The 25,706-nt window shown below is 38.3% G+C and overlaps 1 protein-coding gene across 1 annotated transcript in view; it reads right to left on the reverse strand.

The window, feature by feature from the left end:
- Window positions 1-15,198: 15,198 nt before the first annotated feature.
- SIM1 (SIM bHLH transcription factor 1) overlaps window positions 15,199-25,706 on the reverse strand; it is a 46,916-nt gene continuing 36,408 nt past the window's right edge. Inside the window, exons 10-11 of the mRNA XM_086744868.1 lie at window positions 18,562-18,967; window positions 15,199-15,929 (exon numbers count right to left, since the gene is read on the reverse strand). Of these exons, the coding sequence (XP_086600994.1) occupies window positions 15,199-15,929; window positions 18,562-18,967 (1,137 nt within the window). The remainder of the gene's footprint in view (window positions 15,930-18,561; window positions 18,968-25,706) is intronic.

Raw genomic sequence — 25,706 nt, forward strand, 5'->3', positions numbered from 1 at the left:
GCTTTGTACTTTTCTGAGAGAAAACAATCCACTCCAACTTGATCACATAACTTGCTTTAGATCTGTCTGTGACAGCTTAAAAATTAGTAAGAATAATTTTATCCATTAAAACCACCTGCTGTTTGATTTATGACAACAGTACAACATCTAAGAATCAGTAAGCACAGTTGATATTGCTGTCAAAAAAAAAGCTCATTTTGCCCTCTCTTCCTCTTCTACACCATCTTAAGTCAGGAATTCCTCTGGTCGATTTGCAGCAATTAGTCTGCTGTAAAACTGTACAAAGGTGATCGGCTCCTGATTGCAGGAGAGGCAGCCCCTCCACCTTACACTGGTGTGGCTGAGATGGGAATCAGGCACAAAGGCTGCAAAACTGGTCTTTAACCACACACTTGGTGCCCTGTCAAGCTTAACTGCATTTGGATATCTGTTCCTATGTCTCATTTCATTGTCTGCTAGCCATAAGGCCATTGTTAAAAAGAAAAAAAAAATTGACAGTATGTCTTATGTTATCATTGCATGGAAAACGATATTAAAAAATAAATAACCCAAAGGCATGTGCCTTTCTGAATTATTTGAGAAAAACCTAATTTTAATGAAGATATAAATGGTATGCCTTAACTGAACCTGCAGCATAGGCTCTAACTGAAAGATAAATTATTATTTCTCTTCTGTTTTCTAAGTAATCAGACTTGAAGGCAGGTCTCCTTGTGTTACTTCCCAGACGTAAGACAAGGACTATTTTAAAAACACTGAATCTATTCTTTCCTTTTCACTGAAGACTTCATGTCTCACTGGTTACTCAAGGAAAACTATTGCTGGAGTTGGTGAAATATTTTTGGAGTGGGGTATGTGGAGATGAGGTTACTTGTTATAATGCTAAAGTTATTTTTCTCATGCAAAAGATAACCAAACAACCAACACAAATAAACAAAAGCATACTAGTTGCCAGCAAGTCCACTGAATCTTCCTTCTTAAGTTAGAGGAAGCTTAAGTACCTGCCTTGCTGCCAGCTTCATTTCATGGTCCTGTGTCTGTCCTCCTTCTACACGCATCCATCAATTTCCATCTAGAATTATAATTATTCTGTGTGACAGGTTTTTTTTCCCTTGTAAGTACCTGAATGGCTCTTGCCTTAGTAATTTTTTTCTCTACCTTCTGAAATGTCTGTAATCTGAATTTTTCTACAAGGTCAGAAACAAAGTAAATTCAAATCTCTGCAATCTATGGGAGAATCAAGAAGTTCCTTGCGATTTTGGGAATAAAGCCGGCCAAAACAGTGACGAGATCCTTCACAACTGCAGCAGCCAAGCAAGAGATGCCCACTTTCCAGGGGACAGAGGTGTACAACTAGCAAAACATTCTCCATTTACTGGAAGAGGAAGCTCTCAAGCAGAACAAAGGACTGCATGTGGAATATGGTGCAGTGGGAAAGACCCTAAAGAACTTAACCTAGACACACTCATATAAGCATCGCAAAACCTCAGGTCACCTCAAGTGCTTGTTATTATTTTTATATTATTGTTTCTGACTGAGAGTAAAAGTGAATTGGAATGGTGTGTTTGAAAACCCGTATGTATAATGTACTTACACCAAAATGTAGTTGAACCTCCGTACTTGAAAAGGTCTGTTCATCATTAGTCTGGGACTGATTTTTGAACACTGCTTTTTACACTGTTTCATTTGAACTAGATACTGGTAACATCTTCTTTTCTCTAACACACTCAGTACGTTGTAATTCATAGTGTTATGCAGATGCTGGGTCATTTGAATCTCCATTCTGTTGCACATAATTTACATTGACTGTGGCAAATAAAAAGATAAGTGCAATCCATATTGCAAATGCATTGTACCATTGTGAATTTACATGGTTTCCCCTTGTTCTTCTTCACCTCATGGAATTTATGTGCTCATTGTAGCAATGGCTGATATCACAGTGTATATTCTCTTATCAGTTATGTTTGGATTTTAAAATTAGCTGTTTCTGTATACATTGTCATAGCAGTCTTCACTGTCACCCTAAATAATTCCCAAGCTATGGTAAAAAAATCTGCTGAACCAAAATATTACAGAACGAATAAGGACACTGCTTGAAAATACGCATATAATATTTTCTTATTTAATTCCTATTCAAGCAAGCAGTCCTAAATGAGATTATTCTTTTTAAATAATCAATTTTACAGATTTAAGTTCATTTCAGTTGGACCATTTTTTATCTCAGTGACACTTTTATGTGGACCATATAGCTCTTTTGAAATAATTTTCACTTGAGCATCAGAGTTTCACAATGTCAACAAACATTTTCCTGATGCAGGAGACCATCTAGCCTTTTCAATGCTCAGACACATAAAATGATCTTCCAACTAAATTTGAATGGATAATATCAAAGTAACTTTAAATACAAGCAAATAGACAGTTCTGTGAGAAGATAACCCACTGAACCTCACTCCATAAGATCTGGTGTCTTATGTCTGAGTTGCCATGTTCTGATGTGTAAGAGGAAAGCTCGTATTTCACTTTTACTTGATATGCAGCATGGAAGATCTCTTGCCTGTCTGTAGGATCCTATTTTTATAAAAATTGTGAGCATTTAGACTGATATCTGTTTTGAAAACTTGGTTCAATTAGGCTGAAGAATTGCAAAGATATTAAGGATGAAGTGACTGACAGATGGACAAAGAGACAATGTGGTTGCATCAGCTTTATTCTCGTAGGAAACCATGACAACTGGGAAGAGAGATTTGGAGATCTTTAGCTGGAACATGTTGGTACAGCTCCACTTACCTCAGTGAGCTGGAGTGACCTGCTGAGTGCTAAAAATAGACAGTAATTAAAAAGGAAACACTGAGCTGGGCAAACTCTATCTGAATGCTCTCTCCTCTGCCCCTCTTTGTAATACAAATACAGTGTAATTGGATTTGAATGAATTCTTCATGTATTCATAAAGTAGCATGTTTTTAAGTGAGCATCAAAACCAGCACTTTAAAATAGCCATTGTAAAAGTACCCCGTAATCAAAACACAGTACATTCATTTTGGCATAAACGAAAAATTCTCTTGTTACCCTTGACTTTTTGACATTATTTTTATAACATTGCAATTTTACAAAGCAATGCTATGTAAAAAATGGAAATGCAATTTCTCTGGTTTTTAATTTATTTTGTAATCACTTTTCCATCTGCTTTTGATATCTACCAGGAAATCTTTAAAGTAATTTTTAATTATATAAAGTATCTGCATTTTGCTCCTCTCTGTGAAGCCGTTACCTAATCAAGTGCTGCATAATAAAACAAATAAACAAATACCAAAACATGATCCATTGCTACTGTGTGAAAAATGAAAATATTAACTAAAGTCTTGTTAAAAAAGTTTCATGTGATAAATCACAAGTTGTTAGAAGTCAAATGAATTAATGTGTTTAAAAAATAGAAGTAGAAAAAAAGAGAACTTCAGTCCCTTTTAAATTCTCTCAGTGAAAAATAACCTCTTCAATTCATTTGATGAAATACATTAATCAAACATTATTGATTAATATACAGAATCTGTGATGTGCTAATGTGGGAGTTGAGGGAGTTGTTTAAAGTACAAAACTTTTTAGAAACTTCCCCTACGCTAGCAGGGCTATCTCAGGTGGGATGTTAAATGTATGCCCAGCCATCGGTTGCAAGAAGTCACTAAAGCAAACACTGAAGCACTTCGGTGAAGGCAATACTATCAACCAGCACTTCTGCTCAGTGACCCTCTCAGGTCTTAGAAATGGTCTTTTCAGATTCTAGGTCTTGCTGTATCGATTTCAATCAGCAGCTTTTCCTAAGAGCCCCGCTTTGAAATAGCCCTGCCAGAATTTCTGCACTCTATCTCAAGTTTTATCTCAAGGTTTTTATTCACATCTGACATCGTTCAGCTAAACGGCAAGAGAGGATTTTGTGTGTGTACTTGTTTCCCTACTCACATTTTTCTTAATCATGTTTATTTTGAACACGAGTAAATCTCTCTATTTACTTATGCTTTCACTCTCTCCATCGAGGGAGGCACACTGAACTGCCTCAAGTGTTTTCAAAATGTTTTTACATTTTTGGCCACGCTTCGGTGGGACCAAAGTATTTCTGTCAACGGCTTCATTAATGCCAGCGTTTTACCCCTGGCTTTTAAATGCTGGAAGCACCCTGCAGGAGGCTCTCTCCCCACTCAAATCCCCATGCTTCCCTCTTATCCCTACGTGAGCAGCAGCGGCTTCGATAGCCCCACACACCCCCGTGGTGACATCCTTGGCCAAGGTGGCGAGGGGCCAGGCACGAGGGTGCAGAAGCTGGGGCAGAAAAGCAAAGAGCAGGCAGCTGCCATGCCCTCCATCACGCCTCTCCCTCACGAGAGGCTGCCCCGCATCTCCAAAGTCACGGAGCCAAGCAAGCTGGGGGGAGGCAAAGCCGCTTAAGCCATGTTTGCACCTCCTAACTTCTATAGCTCTCAGCATAAAGGGTTTTTTGATGGTTAAGATTTGGGAGGGGGGGAAGGGTATTTCAGACAGTAAAAAAGTTTCAAAGTTTTTCTCTTTTTCTATTGTTTCTTTTTTTTAAAATGAAGAAAGCTATCAGGAAATCCTCAGCAGAATCTGAGAATGGGTTCCTGATGGCTGGATGGATTTTGCCAAAATCCATTTTAAGGTTTACTTTGAGTAACCTCAAATCAGGTTGCCATATGGAATTACTCCATGCAGCAGTCTGACCTAGAGCAAAACTGAACAAAGCTGAGATTATTTACTAAACTCCTAAACCGCTGGCTGTTTTGCATCTCTCCCACACTGGATCTAATTCCCTAAGTAAATAAGCACATATTAAGTTAAAACCCCAAATTAACCAATAGGCCAAATAGTTGTACACAAGGTAGGCTATTTGATGACACACGAAACAAAACTGTGGGTCAGCATTCATGCCTCAGACCATCTCAAAGCTTGCTGGCACCTGTAGTTGAGCATATTTACTGCCATAGCCAAGAAGATTGATCACAGGAAGCCAAAGCTGTTCAGTTTAAAAAAAAAGGAATCAGCTGTTTTCTATGAGCAGTCTGTCAGATAACCAGCCTAATGAAAATGTAGGCATTTCTCAAGAAATATTCATGCTGGAGAGGATACCAGAGTCATTCTAATACTTTGCAGTTGTTTTGGAGGTTAAATAGAAAGCGGCACAGAAGAAAGGCTCTGCCTTTGTGATTAAAGAAAAGGCAAAAACATAACATCAAAATGCACAGTTGTGCCCTCAACTAAAACAGACATAGCACTAATGCGGTATTTCTCACCTCACTGATGCACGCCAAATTGAAAACACAAAGGATGCCTTTCACTGGTATTCTAAAAAAAAAAAATGACACAACTGTCCCACAGAGAAACCAGATAGACAAGACATGGTCCTGCTTTTGTACAAATAATTCACAACTTGATGAAAGGTCTTGTGTCGGAATCAAAACCAAGAAGTTTCAGATGAAAAATGGATCTGACTCCTGTTAGAGCTGTGTAAGCTGCTCTGCAGTCTCAGCTCTCCCTGCCCTGGGCTCCAAATGGATGTGGAGGTAAAAGGAAAGCAGCAAAAGGCTCAGCACACAGTGATCCTAGTGTCCTTTGGAAGGACACATCACCAACATCGAAAACACTGATGTTCATGCATGGGCTTTTAGCTGGCTTGTACATAAAAATGTGATTTTGCCAACCGCCCTACGGTCAGTGCAAAAGGGCATTGCCACATAAGTTGCCTTATCTGGTGGCATATCGGCAGGACTCCACCAGGCAGGCATTTATTCTTCCATGATGAGAATAGTCTTCTGGGTGTTCACTCAGTTTTGCTGGATAGTGTGGGAGTAAAAGCATAGTTTCACATCTTCTGGTACCTGTGGCTATTGTTTTTCAGATGTGACAGACGTACAGCAAATCATGGCAGGTGGCACAAATCAGTGTAGCCTCAAGGCTGCTCTAGCCTTTCCCAAGAGCCTGACCAGTTCAGAACTACCTCAGACTTCAAGGGAGACGGAAGGAACCATAGAAAGATTCAGCCTACCCTTTGAAAGTGAATCAAATGATCCCTGGCATGACATATTGAGGGGAAATTGAAAGCATTCAGCTTGAAAAAGAACCGTAAGCTTCCTTCACAATTTTGTCATGTTTCTCCTTATTTAAAAAAACAAACAAACAAACAAACAATGAAGTAAATGTAGCACATTTGCTAATGTACAAGTTTATCTATTTGCAACACAGCTTTGGTATAATTTCCAAATATATCATACTAACAATTCCCACGAATACTGTTGGAAGTGACCTATGGCTTTCATATGACATTTACCACCTGATACCAAACAGTGGAGCTTATAGTCAAGTAAAAGCTTGGAATATGCTGATACTTTCTGGTTTTTATTTCCCAGGACTCAGTTTATGGTCTGCATTTTATATTAATATTATTTTTATTATATAATATTTTTATTTATAGATGGAAACAAGTATAGATAACAGGTAACAAATATAGACAACATGATAAAAAGGACAAAGCTGATGATAGCTCATGATGATAATGAGCAAATGAATAATAATAATGAGATTAACAGTAATAATGAAGATTTAATTATTTCTACATAATTTAATGCACGTTTAGACAAAGACTCAGTTTTTAAGTTACCCTCTCAGGTGCATCAGATAGGAGTTCTTGTTGTTATTTTCCAATACAGACATACGTCCTCTGGTTTCAGTTTTCATCTTTGTGCTCTGTTTGCAGGCCAAGAGTGACAGTGTTTTGCAATGCAGCTAAAGTAGTACGTGTATTTTGTATGCTGAAGGCATCCATCATCTTTTGTCTGTAGCTTTTCTGAAAAGTTCATCACCTCCATTCCCTCAACCAATAGCTTTCTCGTAGCAGAACTAATGCCTGTGAGAAAAAGATTGCCGGGTCCTCAGTGTGGCATTTACACCAGCTGTATAAAGAAGGGAAAGGGAAAGGGGAATGCAAGTGTCAGAAACTGTTGCCAGATACTCATTTTCTCATGAACAGGAAAACATGGTTTTCAGGATGAACAGAGGAGACTTGCTGGGCGACCTAGATCACAGGATTTGTGAAATCACAGGCCAGGGCTTGCACAGAAGGAAGGAAAGGGAAATGGAAGGCATAATGCCTGAGGGAGACAAAAATGAGAGGACTGAGGGAGAAAGGCAATGATAGAGTGTGGGCAGAGAGGTCTGCGAGGATGAGCAGGCTTGGTGATGGTGAGGCGCAGCTGTTTCCATGTATACACAGCCTTACATCTGGCCTCTGGACCATAGTCCAGAGTGTTGTGTGCATGCTTAGCAAAACTCCTGTTAACATCCATGAAGAAACCATGTAGTCGGTCAGGCTTTGCACTGCGGTGCTTACCCCTTTTTATTCATGGAGGAGTGCCGGGCTGCATAGCAGCAGGTTATTTGTGACCTTCTGACAGTCAAAGAAGCTGTATCAAATGAAATTGCTGATGCCAAAGACTCTGATGGCCACCATATGGGGATAGAGGAAGTTCCTGATGGTATCGCACACTTTTATTACAATGGCTGTGGCAGCAGATTTCCTCAGTGCAGAGCAATTTGCCAATGAGCATAGGAGCCAAGAGCAAACAGAGACCAGTGGGCAACAGGTATTCTTTATGCACTAAAAGAGAGATTAAAGAGCAGGCATGTATGTGGCAGGACTTTCAGCACACAGCATCCAGGACGAATCTCAGTTTTGTTGCGGAGTCGAGCATGGATAAACTAGGACTACTGCTGCTCTGTGAAGGACAATATGGTCCCACGAGTACCTATTGATCTCAGTGTCTCTTTTTCAGCATGAGCTTCAAAGGCAGAGAGGTAGGTCAATAATGGGTTTTTCTGAAACCCCTCACCCACACATTAAAAAAAAAAGAAAAGGAAAGAAAGAAAACCAACACATGTTTTGCACAGCTAAACAGCATCGTTTGGGGAAAAGATGACACCATTTCCTGCCTGCATGGAGAACCAGGGCCAAATTCAGGCCAAGGAGAGGGGAACTGCCTAAACTACCCCATAGGAAATGCTAAAATTGTGAATGTAGTTTAAACATCTAAACACAATGTTGCAGAGTATTCCCTAATCCCAGGAGTGTCTCTGAGATCTGAGTGCCTATGTCCATGCAGGAGCGAAGGGCCAGTGACACGCTTGCATCTCCATTTTGTTCAATTAATTTACTAGAGATTCAAAGCTAACTCTTCTGTGCATCTCACCCCCATCCCTACTGCTTATGTATTTTGCTCTGAGTCTTGCAAATGGAAAATATGAGAGTAATCACTTTCTCTCGTGAGAAAGCTGCTTTCTCACCCAGCCACAGTGTCAGGCTCCCACTACTCTCTGACTCCATCAGTCTCACATTTTTTTCAGCTGCAGGGAAGAGCCTCAATGAGAGCAACTGAGAGGATGGGATCTGATGGCTCAGAAACTGCTCTAGAAAGTAAGAGCTGTGACCATGAACCCTTTTTCTCAGAAGGACCTAAACCCTGGAGCAGGCGAGGGTTGCGGCAGCTAAGGTGCTGCTTACACACGGTGGCTTGTGTTATTATGGGCTGATTGAATTGTACAAGCACACAAGCCCAAGCAATAGCCAGCTCTCAGGTCTGAATGCAGTTGAGCTTAATTTCTTACCTATTCCTCTTTGTCTGAGTATGGTATTCCATCACCTAAGGGGCATCATGTTCCAAATCAGCAAGGTGATTTAGCTGAGGCACAGAGGTGGTGTATGGCTTCAAGAAACATGGTAGACTATTCCCAAAGTAGACAATTAATCTTGATTAAGACCTTGTGAGTCAGCTCTTCCTGGTAGAATAGTATTTGAGCAGATTCAGACACCTATCTTACATGGGGTGGCAGTGTATTATCAGCATCCCTTCATATTTTGATAAACTTCATTCAAGAGAGCACTTAGGATTCACAAGAATCACAATAAATTACTTTTCCCATGTCCCCTCCCAATTTCACTAAAATGAATTCCTGAAAATGTATCCTATATCAGACGATTCTTAGTTTAAAAATGTAGAAAATCAGACAAAAAAAAATGCATATTGGTAGCTATATTTTAAACCAAAAAAAATCTTCACATAATAAATACATCTTATGCACATTAACTTCAAATTTACTTCAGAAAGCTATTTACAATATAAATAATTATAAATGGGAACACTTTGCAAGATATTGTTGACATAGCTAAATTGTGTTTCCTACATTACATTCCAAAGGAAAACTTCAAATTACAGATGTTATGCTACAATGTCACTAGACCCTATACATTGCAAGGCATGGTATTTGAAATGCTGGCAATCTGTGTCTTTTTTTTCCACAAATATAACCCATTATTTTCAAGCAAACATTAAATGCTTTGTTATGTCTCAAGTGCTTTTTTTTCTGGATTAGTATATTTTATGCATTGAAATATTTACCTTGGGAAAAAGTTGCAGTGCCTTAAAAGTACTTTTCCTATAGACTTTATTTCTTCAGAAATGTAAAGGTGCCAATGTTTTGTAATGTGTGAGCAAGATTATTTCTTGCATTTCCAAACTTCCCACTGTATTGGTAGTTGAAAATGAAAAAAATGCATGCATTTGCATTGCAATAAATGCATGTATTGCATTGCAATAAATAAAAATGTTTTTAAACCATATTTTGAATCCTAGAACAACAGGAAATTCAGAACTCCGGGGGAGAGGGGAGTTAAATAGTGAATAAAACCAGACAAAAAGTTTTGTTTCTTCCTGTATTTGATTTTTCCTTTTAAACACAGCTTCATAGATGGAGTCATAAATTACATCTTGTCAGAAAGGGGTGTATTCCTAGCAACTTAGAGCCAGATTTATCCACAGAATCCTTGTATACATAAGCTAAATGCCACAGTGAAGTTTAACCTCATATCATTTTTTTTTTCATTAGTAAATGCTCTAAGGAAATGTGAAATGGAGTCGCACCAGTGTTCTCACCTTTCTGAACAGAAGACTAGTCATTTTTTTTGTCTTCAGAAAAACAGCTCAGTAAAAATACTTTGCTGAAGTCTCGGCTAGCCATCTAGCAGGCTTTACTAATGTCAAACTGAAGGGTTACAGAAAAAAAAAAAACCTGTGAGTTTTGTTTTGGTTTGTTTTTTTCCATTGGTGGTTTTTAGGGTGTTGTTTTTTTTTTTTTTGCTTCTCAGTTCATACAGTTGAAATATTTAACCGTCAATACTAACTGCAAATAAAATAAAGCAGGTTCTCCTCCACACTGTGGAGGTGTCTGGAGCTAATCCAGTATACCTACAGGAAAGCATGTTCATCCACCATTGTTCCTAATAACAAAGCCTGTATTGCCTTCAGACCCTTAGGTGTTTTAAGTAAACTTGCAATTCATGGAAAGACCAGAGTCTGAATTCATTTGCTGCCAGACATTAACTATAGCCACCTTAAAATAGACATAGCTAGGTTTAAACCTGGAACTGTGTGCTATAATCCCCATTACGCACAGTTTTGTACGCAGAAGGTCTGAAGCCAATGCGTATGCCGCAGCTTTGCCCCTTGACTGAAAGGTTAACTGACCTTTGCAACAGCCAGTCTGATTTTCTGAGGTGGCTGCGCCTTTCCCAGAAATACTATGAGACCTTTTATTTTTTTCCAGCTCAATCAGAATGTTCACATAAATGAACATATGGTGGTTAACATACTTTGGGACTTTAATAAATAAATGCTGCATGTCCAGAGATAAAAATAAGATTCAGATAAGAGTGATTAAAAGAGCTTAAAAGAGCAGAATTTCACTGTGTAACCTGTGGCAGTGTTGCAGACACATCAGCAAAAGCCATTAAAATCTTAATAAATAATTCTGGGGCTCTTCAATGCAGAGAGATGCACTCATTTTTTTTTCAAAGCATGTATAAATAACGTCTATTGCAGAAAGACAGCCTTTACAGCTGTTATTTTCCATAGTTTCTATACTCACATCCTGAGGTTTAAAAAAAAAAAAAATTTACAAACAAACCCCAAATCTATTGCCAGTTCACAAGAAGTCAGCTTTTTTGCCCTTAGACATATTAAGTAGTACCTTACTCCACAAATATTCCCATTTGAGTCAATGGGACAAATTGCTGAGTAAGGTTCTTCTTCTAATCTAAGAATTGCTATGTAAATTCGTCCAAAATTACAAACTTTATGTCCCTGGGGTACAATTTTGTATAAAGAAGACAGACTTTTTTTGCTTCTTTAAACAAAAGAGATGTACCATCATAATGCAATGCCCACTGATAATCAGTAAGAAATGGTTTGAAAGAGCTGTGGTCACTCTGTATTTGGAGTAGTTACAAAATATTAGTTTGTGTTAATAGCAAAACACTATTATGTTAGAGAAATTATGCAACACAGCAATTTATATTGTTTCTGTTCCAAAATACAACATACATACCTTCTTTAAAGTGGTAACTTCTAGCTAATGTCATACATTTGAAATGTATTTGGTACAACTGCCTTGCATTTTTCAATTTTGCAAAATATCTCCTCTTACCTGATTTAGAAAAGGAAGTAAGTTAAAAAAAGAAGATTATATCCTTGAAGGATACTAAATGAAAATTTGAATTAAATAAATATGTAACGGAAAAAATAAGCTTTATACCATATTGAAAAGTACATGTAATATGAGCTGCAGTGATATTATACACTATAATTAAGATTGCAAACTTGCTTTCATGTAGCATGTAGCATGCAGAGTCTATGTTTACAAAATTCAATGCTTTCTGTAAATTAAGAATAAATTCCTGGCTATCTAAAGAAGTAGGATAGCAAATTAGGTGACTAAAGGCATCTATCTCCAGTAGACTGTACTGAAGTGCTAAGGGGCACCTGTTGCTAGAATCCCATGAGCAGAGTGAGCATCAGCCTTTGCTTGTAGCATAATGTGTCTGCACGTACAGACCTCTCGACTGATATATTCCATTATTACAGTACATTTTGCTGCATTTGTCATTGTAGTGGACTGGAACTGTTGAAAATGGGACAAATGACTACAGTTTGGGAAATTTTATTTGAGGATCACTGTAAATAAGCATGGGGAATTTTTATTGCATAGCACATCAGCTTTTTTCCTAGATGAAATCATATAGAGTACAAGCATCTTATATTGTGCCTGTTTGTTTTAGAAGTCTTCTGTTTTTCAAAAGTGCTTGTCAGAATGCAAATACAACAGTGCCCAAACTGTAGTTTCCTGACTACTTGTGGCCTTTAGACCATAGCCAGGGAACTGCAGCTGGTCTGCAGAACTCTATTGCCTTCTAATTAACCACTTGATAACAAGAGTGCTGGGTGACCCCAAGAAACTTGAGTGCTGAGAAAATCCCATTCATCCAAACAGTTCAGGAAACTCTTCTGTAATACAAAATAATATTGACACTTAGACTTATTTTTCATATGTACTCGTAGGGATAATATGATACCATGTACCTCTACTCTAATTCGCTTTGCAAATTGTATTTTCACACTGTACAATCAGACTCCAAATACAAGCTTCTTCATATTACTCATAGGAATAAGTGAAATAAATATGTATCCGGAACTAGATTTATCAAAAATACTTTCTCATTCCTATGCTTTAGGAATATGTACAATTGTTGGGCTGAAAGAAGTCCATTTTGGTCCATTCCCTCCTCTGAGTTAACAGTTGTCAATGTTTCTCTTCTCCTCAATTATTTGCCTCGTTTTTGTCTTAAAACAAACAAATAAACAAAAATCTCTAGCTGCTTCTTTTTATGACCTTTGTTATTCATTTGGCAGTTAGTCAAATAAACTTCTTGCCAAATCATTTTGTTCTCATTTTGCCTTGGCTAACATTCAATGCCCTGTCTCTCATTTCTGCCGCTAGTTCAAATAGTTTTAGACCATTATTTATCTCTCCTCTGTGCAGAGCTTGGTGCGCACCAGTGACATTCCCCCTTACTTTTCCCTTACAAAGATGACAGACCCAGTTTATTTAAAGTTTTTATTAGATCTTTCAGCCTCTTTATCTTTTGCTGAGCTCTGCTCCACCTTTTCTATTATGAGCTTTAGATAATAAAGAACAGACTGTGTTGCTCTTCCTTGTGTTCAACGTACATTTCACCAGGAGTGATCACACTGCAGTCAACAGAGATTGCTTATGGAGTAAGGTACTACTCAATTCAAGATTCACAATCTGCCTTGGAGTGATCAGGACTGTACACAGTATTCCAAGTTCAGAGAGGTAATTTCCTCTGCTTTCAAGTACATCTCTACTTACGTGGCTTATAATGTTATTATTTAGCTTTTGCTTCTGATTAGTTTTATTTGAAAATAGATATTTTTAACCTACCCATACCATGCTGTTTTATATTTAGTCCCATTGATAACTCAGTCCCATATGTTGAGCTCCTTAATGTTACAAATGAAGCTAGATGTAGTGCTAATCTTATTTCAGTAACCACCTCAAGTCCCCTTACCTCCACACCAGTATAATAGGGAGCAGTGGTCCTGCTCCCATTGCAGTTAACTTTGAGACTTCATATAAACGCCTTACAAAGAAGGACAAGTCTAGCAACTTTGCCTACAAATGCCCTATTTTATTTTTTTTAGCATATGTTTTCTATTTACTCTTTTCCAATCAATTAGTGTCTCTTTGTTCATAAGATTATTAAAAACTGCAAAAAGTTTCTCTGCCTCTTTTGATGTTTTCTATAACTCTAGGACAGACCCTGATAATATCAGCATTCTTAATACAATTGAATTTCTTGGAACTCTGATTTCCCTCAGTATTTTTTAATGTACATATGACTGATTTTTATATCCCTAATACGTTCTGATATTCATTAATTTTTCTGCTGCAAGCAAGAGCTGCTGAGCAACCTGACCTAGTCAGGGATGTCCCTGCTCCTTGCAGGGGGGTTGGACTAGATGACCTTTGAAGGTCCCTTCCAACCCTAACCATTCTATGATTCTATGATTCTATGATTCTATGAAAAGAATCATATCTCTTATTCTAAGTCATACCTATTACTTTACTGCGTGTCAGACAGAGAAGTCACAATTTTCTCTACTTTCTTAGTTTACTCCAGAACTTTATCAGAAGTAGGACAAACCACCACACAGATTTTGTCTATTCTCACCCATCATATTTTTATACTTTTGCAATTGTCTTTGTATTTTACAGCAAAATTTCTATGATTCTATTGAGTTCCTTCTGTGTTTCAAATTAATTCTTAATTATTCAGCCACTTAGAACCACTTTTGCTTGTTTTATAATTATTATTAGATTGTATACACAGCCATAGGGTTAAATCTGTTTATCTTGGACCACTCCTAATTCCAGTCTGTTTTCACTGTGTCTCCTGATGATTTTCTTCCATTTGACTCCACTTCCCACCTTGTGCAACCTTTAAAAAATATGAGGACAATCTCCCATCTCTACATCAAGACAACGAAGCCCTATATATTTCTCAAAACTACACTGAGAAAGGCCCCCTTTCTTTCAAATACAGTAGAAGTAAATATTTGCTCATATTAACCATAAGAATACTGCTCATCTGACTCCTTTCAAATCAAGTGTATGTAAATAGCTATGCATGTGAGTACACAAGGAAATAACAATTTGAGGAGTTGTCTCTTCTTCCTCCTCTTTTTGATTTTGCATTGGTTAGCCGTGGATGCTTTATACCATGGAGCAGTATAACACATTTGGCCGTTAGGGAACAAACGGATCACAGGAAGTACACATTTTGATGTGTATTTAGAAGCAACACATTCCAACTTTCTGTGTAAAAAGAGTGCATATCAGTTTTGTTGGCTGGGACCTGTGGGGCACGTGCAGTTCAGAAGGTCTGCCCTTGGCAGCGTTTCCAAACAACAGCCTCTTATACAGTGTGCATAAATTGCTCTGCTAGCCTGCCCCACACACTCCCTGCCTAGACCTCTTCCATCCTTCTCACCTTGCATGGCACCAACTTTGAGTTTAGCTCCATTCATTCTAACCCTGCATGCCAGTGCATTTTTATTTCTTAAAAGTAATGTGTGTTAACTAACTTATCTCCCCAAACCTTAGGTTATTCTTTCTAGTGCACTGTGGTATATCAAATGCTAGTAACGGCAAGGGCATGAAAACATGTAATATCTTCCAATTAGATCACAAAGGTTATTTTTTAAAGCACTAAAGTTCTTAGAAAAAAAAGTGTCAGCTTCCATTGGTTATTATAACAGATGTTCCCTTGTGTCCTTGCGCTGGATCTTGCTGCATCCTTAAGTGAGAAGTCACATCAAAGTGTGATCCATTACAGCCTAGTGAATAGTTCCTAATGGTTTCAGTGTCATATAGATGCTCCAAGGCATATCCAGTTAATGTGTAAGCATGCTTATCAAAGTACTGCCTGTGGGAGCTGTAATAATTTGGAGAGGCTGCTGGGTGGTCCCCCGGGGTTTGATGAGGGGACATGTCTGAATGCAGGTAGTCTTTAGCTAGTACCAAACTAGATTTTGATATTCGGTCAGAATTGGGGCTGCTTATCCTAGACAGTGCAGTGGGGCTGTTGTCATAGTCATTTTCATGTGGGCTCATGATCTTTCCGTCTCGTTGCTGGATGTGTTCACAGGGAGGAGTGTTAGCAACCGTCGGGATGCGGCAGACATCCCCTGCCAGCTGCTGCTGAGGATAGTTTGCAAAACAGATAGCATGCTTCTTCCCTGTGCCATTAATGGAAACCAGTGGATCAGGGGTTGTTTTCCGCAGCTGTAGTCTGTTTTCTTCCTCTTTAATCATTTGCTGGGTGGCTCTTATGAGAGTTTCAATTTTGCTGGGCTCATGCGGACTGCTTTGATATTGCTCAGTACGGTATCGGTCTCCTGATTCACTGGCAGAGCCAGGATCAGGTGAGCTAACGACACTATCCTCATCCCAGTGTGCTCTCCCTAGGAAAGAAAGAAAGGGGACAAGCGTTGAGGTTGAAGGCAAGCAATCTTGAAGAACAAGTACTCTGAACCTTATTTAACAGACAGAAAACCAAGACAGAGGCAAGTGACTCATAACAAAGTCACCAAAAATGACCATGTTTTTTAGTGACAACCTCTAGTTTCCAGTGTCTGCACATAGAACAAGTAACACAGCTGAAAATACACAAAGAAGAGATCCAAGCACCTCAACACAGACATCTGGTGCCATCTGAGATGCTCTAGGGTAACCAATTACCTAGGGAATTGGGAATCAGACCTGTCAACCCTCACTAGGAAGAAAGCAAGCGATCCCCAAATCTGAACAGCCAACTAAGGCCACACTATAATAAAGGCCTTGATAGAGGATTTGCTGAGATACGTGCCTACAGGAGGGCACATGTTGGACTTGCAAAAATTATCTAACAAAGCCTTTGCCTCAGCACATACAAACTCCTCTGTGGGGATAAGGCCCAGTGGGTTGGTTGACAGGACTCCTCAAAGGAAACTCATTTTCAGACTACCACAAGGAGTTCACTCTGCTTTGTGTTGGGTCAAGGCATACAGCTCTGTCTGGGTGGCAGACCACCACTGCTGTGTTGCAGAGGTCATGACAAAAATAAGTGATGGACTTTTATAATAAGGATATCCTGCCCTTTGAGGGTGGAAGTACTGCACTGTGGAGTATCTCACAAGCATAAATTTATCCTTCACATCCTCTTAAGATCTGGACCCAAAATGCCAGGGCCTGGAGGTGGAAGGGAGCTCCAGCTGCCAGAGCACACAGTACATCAGGCACACCATGACAGGCTGGGGAGGTGGTCGGCTGCAGCTCTAAACCACGTGTTCAGTTTGTCTCACTGCGTAGGCCATATCTGCAGTGTCCCAGACTTCCTGACAGTGACCAGAAATGCACGGTCTCATACTCAGTATCCAGGGCCTGCCACACTGGTCAACTAATTGCCATTATTGTAAGGTGACTCCAAGCCAGAACTACCGGAAGATACATTAAAAGAACAAAAAAGGAAGAAAATATTTTCTGCCCAAAGAAACTGCTCTGACAGCAATGTTCACACAGTATTGTCGAGAGTTTCATTTGTGAAAGGCAAAGATTTGAAACTGCCTAAATCTAAATGAAAACGGCACATTTGCAGAGGAAGCTGAGATGTTCCTTTCCTCAACTGAGGCCAACATGTCAGGTTTTACCCCCAAAGCTACAGGCAGAATGAAGGCCCACTGAAACAATTAAGACTTGACACAATAAAGAAAATAAGTGCAGCACCTGGAATTACAGCAAAACCAAGGAACAAAGTAAAATCAAGTTATATTATCCATTTGCATTAATTATACTTGATAAAGGTATGAAATAAATATTTATTGTTGTATTTTTACATTACTATCTTTCTATACTCAGCAAGAATTAGCATGCATAAAATTTGCCAGTAAAATGATCATACTTTACTCAATTCTCTTTTTTTTGGAGAAGAAAAAGAAAGAGAAACACAAGTGCAATAAAACTACAGAACAGACACAATGAACAAGGTGTGTTCTCACAGGAAAAGTGGAGAAAGGTCCTGATCAGTAAAATTTCTTTCCTCAATTTTCCTCTGACTATATTTCCTACAACTTGCTATGTAATAACTTTTCTAATCTTAACATAACTTTCCTCAGATTGGAGTAAAATAGTACAGTTCTTCTCAGTTTCCAAAGCCTCATTCTGCAAGTCAATGGAACTGTACTAATTAATTAGCTTTTATGAAGATCTTCAGCTACAACCTGGTTTGACAAATTATTTTAGTAGAAAAGCTTTTTTTTTATTATTATCTTACAACTTTAAACTCTGATTTTTGGCTCAGTTGCAGTCTTTCAATTCAGCCTACCCTTTTAACCCAAGGACCTTTGGACTTTTGCAAACCCAAAATCAGCCTTTCACTGTGATTTTTTTATTCGCTTCGGCCTCTGAAGACATGCTAATGCACCGAGTCTGCAACCTGCCAGACACCTTCAGGCTTGGTCCTGAAAGGATGGAGAGAATCAAATTGGCTAAAAATTATAGCTGGAGATAGGTGTCTGAAAGCAAAACCAAATGTTAATTTGATTTCCAATTTTAAATAAAAATAAACAGCAAATCTTAAAGAACTTAATAATAACCAGTGCAGATAAAAGTCATTTGGAGAACAATTTCTCCAAAGACTTTAAAGATTTTTTAATACCTAGCTTGAATTTAGGTCTAATTTTTTGCTAAATATATTCCACAAAAAGTAGCTTGATCTTAAGTCAGATAAATAACATCTTTCTATTTAGCCTATCATTTTGTTCATATTTTTAAGATCATTCTTAAAATCTCACCAGTCAGATATTTCCACCATAATTTTGCAGATTAAAAAATACACAACAAAACCATATTTCGCTGCATATAAGCCAGACTGTCAACCTCAACTTGAATTGTAAATGCTCCTCATCTCCATAGATGCAATCTCTGAGACAAGGACATGCATCAAGAGTCTCTCTCATTTTCTGTCTCACATAAACAGCTGTATGTTTATGCCACAGCTTTGCAACTGTTGCTTTATCTGAGATGGTGCCACTTCTGCAAATCCTTGTTGTTTCTTACCATGAATCCTATGCACTGACGTTATGTGGGGCATACTGTTTTCATACGCTTCTCTGCTCTCAGGGGACGACTTAGTCAGGGGCAACGCAGAACGAGACCCCCACCAGCTCTCCCTTCCCGGCTGTGGCGTGCCAAGGAAATACCGTCCAGCTTCACATCTGCCTCCTTCACAGGCCTGAGTGTGGAAATGTCTGTCATCAGTCAGCCTGGAGTGGTCGAGTGCAAAACCGTAGCAGAGAGCGCTGCGGTCTGAGTACTGTCTGTAGGCGCAAGAGACATCATGGTGCTGGGAGCTCGGTCTGTCCGCGGGCTCCAGTAGCTGGGGAGAAGCCGTATCAGTCAGGGGGCTCCCACCCCACTGGCTTTCGTGGTCAGACTCAGATCTCTCAGTGTGAAATCCAGAATACTGCAAAACAGGAGAAGCAGCAGGGAAATCATTACGCGTGGGTGAAACGTGCAAGTAGCTGCACTGCAAAGACAGAGTAGGTATGTGATAGGGTGTTTTTTGCGAGCGTGCCCACACGTCTACACCTTCTGATTGGACTCCTGGTCCTTTCCTGTATAACACTCTGTAATGAGCTCACAGATGACAGGACAGACCTCATGAAAGTCTAAAACATCCCATCTCAAGCCTTAATAGCCATCTCCTTTACGATGTGTAATATTAGACCCAGCAACATCAATGTCGCAATTCAATACTTTTTTAATACCTCCAGGTTTTTCTTATTGCTTTGAAAGCTAGTGCTTATGCTCAGCAATGGTATTCCAGTGCTCCTCAGCAAAACGCTTTCAAAAAAGACTGAAACAACATCACTCCCAGAGCATTCTCACACGTTAAATTGAAACTGAGTGTATTTCAAGTTCTTTTTTGAAGGATTCCTTCTTTTCCTCATATTTTATTGTTGATTTTTTTTTTTTTTTGTAGCCTGGAGTTAAAAAAACTTCTTTCCTATTAGTAGGGAAAGTAAAGCATCCTGTAGAGCCTGGGACTACCAACACTACCACAGAGTAAAGCTCCAAAGTGATGGCAGGTTGGTAGGAAGCCAAAAATCACAGCTCTTTTGCAATGTGGGAACAAGCAAAATCCAGAAACTATTTGCCAGACAAGGCAACCTCTAGGCAAATTTGGCACTCTCACTTAAGCAGGGCCCTCCCGACACAGAAGATGAAGCTAGCAGGTGGTTGGAAAAGCAGACAGAATAGGAGCATGAGCATTTGGTTAGAGAGAAGTAAGAGTTAACTTAAATGTCACAAATTTCTAGATATTCATAATGAATGTTTCAAACTTCTCGATACTTTCTGGGAAAAAAAAAAAAAAAGACTGCTTATTAAACCTCCTAGGATTTAGCTATATCATTTTAAAATCTTTTTATTTATTGGAACTGTCTAACTCCATGGAACATCTTTAAATCAATTTCACCCATGATTATGAATTGGGATGAGACCAAAGCTGTACATGCTCACCTCTTTGGTCCTGCACACTCGTGTCACAAATCAATGCATTACAACATGAAACTCTGGAATTCTCCTATTCCATCACTCACTTTCCAGATGCCCACTCTGCCTTTTCTTTTAATAGGCATTAGGCTTCTTTCCTGAAAACATAAGCTTACCTTCCCTTTCATTAGATTGAGTTGCTATGAAACTCCTCATTATCAGCCTGGATCAAGGTTTTATGCACTTACCAATCGAAAGTACTGGCCAGATGTTTGACTTACAGAAACTTAAACCATCTGTGCAACATCAGTAGTGGAACTACTTCAGTTTTGGCATTTAATTGGGTATTTTTTCAGTACTCCACTTCATATTTGCAAATACTGTTTGTTGACACGATAGGTTATTTAAAGGAAAGAAAGAAAGGGTCATGGCTTTGAGGAGCTCAATTACATTTCGTTATTAGTTGTCAGAAGAATACCCATAGGCAAAAATATGTAGATATGGAGGAAGCCAGCAAGTTAGCACCACCATATGCATTGCAAGGTTTTAGAGATGAAAGGATAAATCTGATTTTGCATGAAGGTAAGATAGTTACAGAGCCATGAAAAAGTTCCTTTAAATGCCAATAACTCGGCATAAGTGAACTAGGAACTTCTTTCAGCCATTGTAGTGTTATGTGACCAACTGGAATGTCTAACTCTTCTATTATCCGTTCAGATCTAATGTCTTCAGACTGTTTAGTCATAAAGATATCTTCATAAATATTCACTGAATTATTGTAAACTTTTTGACCAAAAAAAATTATATAAAATTAAGATTTTTATTCAAAAATTGGAAGTTATTAACAAAATTTTGACTATTAAATTTTCATTGCAATGGAAATTCACAAAAGGAAAACTACTTTTGTACCTGTCCTTAATTTCAGAATTCTTTTCAGTGCTCTTCTTGAATTTTATGTTTATAAAGTAGATTTTTTAATTAAAAAAATTAAGCTGAAATATAAGATAATTAAAGCATAAATGTAAATATTAAGTTTAAAATTCATTAATTTTCTTATTAAAGACAAAACTGATAGTATGTATTTCTTTTATGAGGAGCACAAGGAAAATTAATTTCTAATAATATTATTAGAAATTTTCTTTTTTGCACAATTTATGATGATAATAAATGCAATAGATTCTTTCAAACTGAAAATTCTTAATTTCATTTAGCTGTAATAGATATTCTTCTGTTAGTTCTCTATTTCTAAGGACATGTCAGGGTCTAACCTAGCTTCTCTTGAAGGGAATTTCTTCATTTAACTGAAAACTTACTCATTTATTTTTAAACTTGGACCTAAACACAAAGGATTCAATTGCACATACCTTTGTGCGCTTTTCCTAAAGAAAGGGACAGAATTTCAAAGGGTATATGTTTAGTATATCAGAAATGCACCATGTAATGTCATATGCACCAAGTAGTCAGGACCAACAATACTTCATGCATATTCTTTGCACTTGATGTAAATGATGATTATTTGAGATCTGACCCGTAGCAGCTGCTAGGCCACAGGCAGAATTAAATTAACACAGTGAATTGTTTGTGACCTGCATTGTCTAAGGTTTGATATGACTGCTTGTTCTTAAGGTACAACATAAGCAGACAGAGGCCAAAAATATGTCTAATTTCTTTTAAAGCTAATCATGTCTCTATTTGGCATCGTCAGGCTGCCTCTACCACTGCAGTACTACCACTGCCTCTTCTGGGAGTCTGATGTTGACAGGTGGAGACTCTAAATAGGGGCATGCGTGACATGTTGATGAGGGGGAGAAATGAAAGGATGATCAAAGATACTGCTTTGCTGAAATGGGAGCAGAAACACTATCTCTCAAGTGAGAATTAGGCTCCCATATGTCAAGTGATGAAAGACCATAGAAAACGGAATTAGATTTAATGAAAATTATGGCCAACCAAAATTAGTGATTTTTTTTTTTAATCCCAATCCTGCCTGGCCAGAAATGTTCTCCTTTCTGCTAATTTTTGCCTTCTGACTCCTATGAGGCAGAATTTTTTACTTTTTTGACAAAGTTTAACCAGCAGACTGAAGTTAAACACAACAAAGAACTTCAGACAGGCAACATCTGAAATCCCCTCAGGTGATTTCTAAATTGTCTTCTGGCATAAACAACAACAATAAATAAATTAAATGGTCCTCCAGCTGGTTCCTAGACATTGAATTGCCACCTCCAGATACTAGAAATGTCTTCCAGAGTGCTACTGCAGTGTACCATGACAGTCAGAGCACATCAGCGCGATTAGCACTGACACAGAAAGGGGCTATTGACCATCACTGATGCTCTTTTCACTCTGAGAAAAACTTCAGGAGGGCTGAAGGGGCAAAGAAAATAGGACAATACCAGTTCCATAGCTAAGAAAATTTTACTTTACGAGAGCTTATGGAAGCATATTAGGCCAGTAGACAGTTGTAATACTGCTCGAGTGATTTTCTTTTGCCTGACCCTTCATTCCTACAGGTGTTTCACTGGCCTGAGCACTCATCCTGTCAAATGCAGCAACATCAGCATGCTCCACACACTGTGCCAGATGTTCAAACAATAGGTGTTACAGATGTCTAATTTTCTGGCAGCCTACTCAAGTTTTTATCATTATAAACATTAAATATATAGCGAGACCCTCTCAGAGTCCTCTTTTCCATGAAAAACTTTCACTACATCAGCATTAGCAGCTTTCCTCTTGATTTGTGTCTTAACCATGAGAAAAAACATCACAGATGCGGGCTGCATTGTACTAAGACCATATGCATGCTTTTAAATCACTTTTATCTTACTTTTTACTAATGTAATCCTGAAATGTAAAATACGTTCTTTTTGCATTCGCTATTATAGGCAGAACAGATGGTGAAAGGCTTAGATTAAAGTAATACAGCATGTCCATTAAAATAACCCCCACTGCTGGTGACTCTTCACCAGATCAGGAGTTATGTTTACTATAAAAAGAGGGGTTTGCTTTGCTTTTGAATACGCTGGAAGTTGCCAAAGCTTTAAACTACAGGAAGAAATAAAATAAAATAAAAAAAAAATTTAAAAAAAAAGAAAGGAAAAAAAAAAAAAGACTGACTAGAATTCAACCTGATTCTGTTATCTTTACCCTGTTGGTTGTTATGCCTACATAGGGGCAGACTGGAGATTTATCCAGATTATCTGTTTAAAGTAGCTATAAAATCAATTTAACTCCAAAATCTGTTGTATTAGAAGTTAATAATTATTAATATAAACTTACTAGTAAGGGTTATTATTTCCAAAAATTCATGCGTGCTGTAACATACACCAAAGCCTCCATCCGAGAGGTCTTGGGTACATCCTTACTTATATGCTTCTGTTTTATTTTTATATATTTATATATATTTTAGTTCTTTATCCAAGAACTAAGATGAGAGATGAAGCAATAAACGTTTATCCAGACCTGACCATAAAACATTTCCATTACAGGCAGACAATAGGCAATTTTAAATATTTTCTTTAAACAATCATCATTAATGGGAGATTAAACTCCAAAGCAGCTTTTCAGATGACCACAATTAAAATGTTTTTCCAATCTTGCTGCCATTTCCTGTGTACAGAAAAAATGAGGTCCATGGCTAGCTTTTGGGATGACAAAATAAATGAGGTTTAGGGCTAGATTTTGGAAACTCTTCATAACTATTATTATTATGGGGAAAGACTACAGACATCTTTTAACCAACTCACAATTTCCTTTTTCTGCAAATCTCTATCAAGCCTCCATCTCTCCTGTTTTTTCTCTCTCAGCTCCCTCCCTCTCTGGTCAGACAGGGCTAGAAGAGCACTGTTCAAAGTGTCTGGGCAAATCTTACAGCTGTCTCATGAATTTTGTGTTGCTCTCCTGTTTGCTTGCCCTTCCCCTGCCTGGGGCTGGTTTCACAGAACTCAGTAGCCCACTGTACTAATGTCAGTCAGTGTTAATCAGATGCTGACCAATGACTCCAATTTAATGAATTCAGTTTTTGCTTAGAGAGTCTACAAGCACCAGGTTACACTATGCCTGCTTTTGCATAAGATTTGAGGAAAAAAAACCAAACTGCTAGCACTCTTAGTTGAACAAAACACCCACTTTTTGCTCTAGTAGTAAACATCCATTTATTAACATGGCTTTCATACAAGTCACATCTCATGTAGCTATCCTAGGGGCACACAGCTGGCAAGGGAGAAGATTCTCAGTCATCACCCGGTAAAGCGTAAGACTCCCTTCTCTCTTCAAGAGTGAAACAAAGTAAATGGTAAGGGGAAAAGAAAAAAAAAAAGGTAAAGAAATTATGTAAATTTAAAATCTCCTAGGCATCCTTAACTTTAAGAAACAGTTTGCCCACTGCCATTATTTTACTAATAAACTTCCTGCTTCCTTCCTCCACCAAAACCCAGGCTCCCGTGTAAGCCAAAACCCGTGACCTCATTTTTCAGTCGTGGCTTTTGAGTCACACTCTAATTCTCTGCAACTAACTGGCAAATTATGAGGGCTGGAGACTGAAGGACACAGGCCATACCACCTGCTGCATGTTCTTCACAACAGCTTTTCTTAGTCTTTCAACAGTTTATTCACTGATGGAGAAGGATGAGAGGGATGCAAAGCCAAGCTGCCAGCGTTCCTTGTGGTGATGTGCTACAATGAACGGTATGACCATTTTTCAAGAGACTGGCAACCAGCACGGCTGCTTCTTTTTGAATGACGAAATCTGTGACTTTACTACCAGGCAGCTGGTAATGAGGATGCAAAATAAAACTGAAGACTAAAAATCCTCAGCTTTCAGACAACAATCTCTGATAAACCAACAGTCTCAACACTGCACTGCTAGTTCAGGATTTTTTTCTGGTGGCAGAGAGAATAAGGAGGTACTGATGAAAGTCATACTTGTGGAAAGTGGATGGATGTGGGGGGATAACAGATCTTCAACTGGGATCGTCCTGTTAGTAAACGAGAACTTTTGAAAGGACAATGTAAGGGGAGATGAAGGGTAATTTCAGGAAATCAAAGACAGTAATATTAAAAATCTAATTCAAGACTAATTGTAGGTATATTTCCCAATCATTTAAAGCAGGTTTATTAAATTTGTTTGGTGTAGCACATTCAAGAGAAAGACTCTTTTTTAACAGCCTACAGAAATGCATGTGAACAAATCATTAAACAACAAGAGCCATAACAACTTCTGGCAAAATTAGATTCATAAAATCACAAATCTGAGTTATATCTAGGCACTTGGTTATACTCCCCATGCCAAAAGCAGATGTCATTTAACCGAAATTCTTACTTTTGATACTTTTAAGGGAAAAAAGAAAGAAAACAAGGAAGTTATGTAGACATCTGGGCTCACATTGTACACTCTTAGGGGTCAGTTTAGAAAACATTGTGCCTGCAGAGAAACTGTAGTCATCAAGGTCATTATCAGTTAAAAATTGACCTGGACTCTTTAAAAATACATAGCTCTTCAATGTTGCAACATGAATGCATACATTTATATCCACTGCGTGGTGGCATAAGGGCAGTAAGACTTGCATCATTATTTAGTGAACATAATGGTTATTTCAACAAACAGATTTATTTGAGCTAAAGGGTTGACAATGTAAGTACGCAAGAGCTGTGGCACTGTCTGCAGAAATCAGTTGTGTAAATGTATTAGGTAAATTCCAGTTCAGAGA

This window comes from Chlamydotis macqueenii, chromosome 3 (assembly GCF_036417535.1).
Source record: "Chlamydotis macqueenii isolate bChlMac1 chromosome 3, bChlMac1.mat, whole genome shotgun sequence".
Classification (NCBI taxonomy): domain Eukaryota; kingdom Metazoa; phylum Chordata; class Aves; order Otidiformes; family Otididae; genus Chlamydotis; species Chlamydotis macqueenii.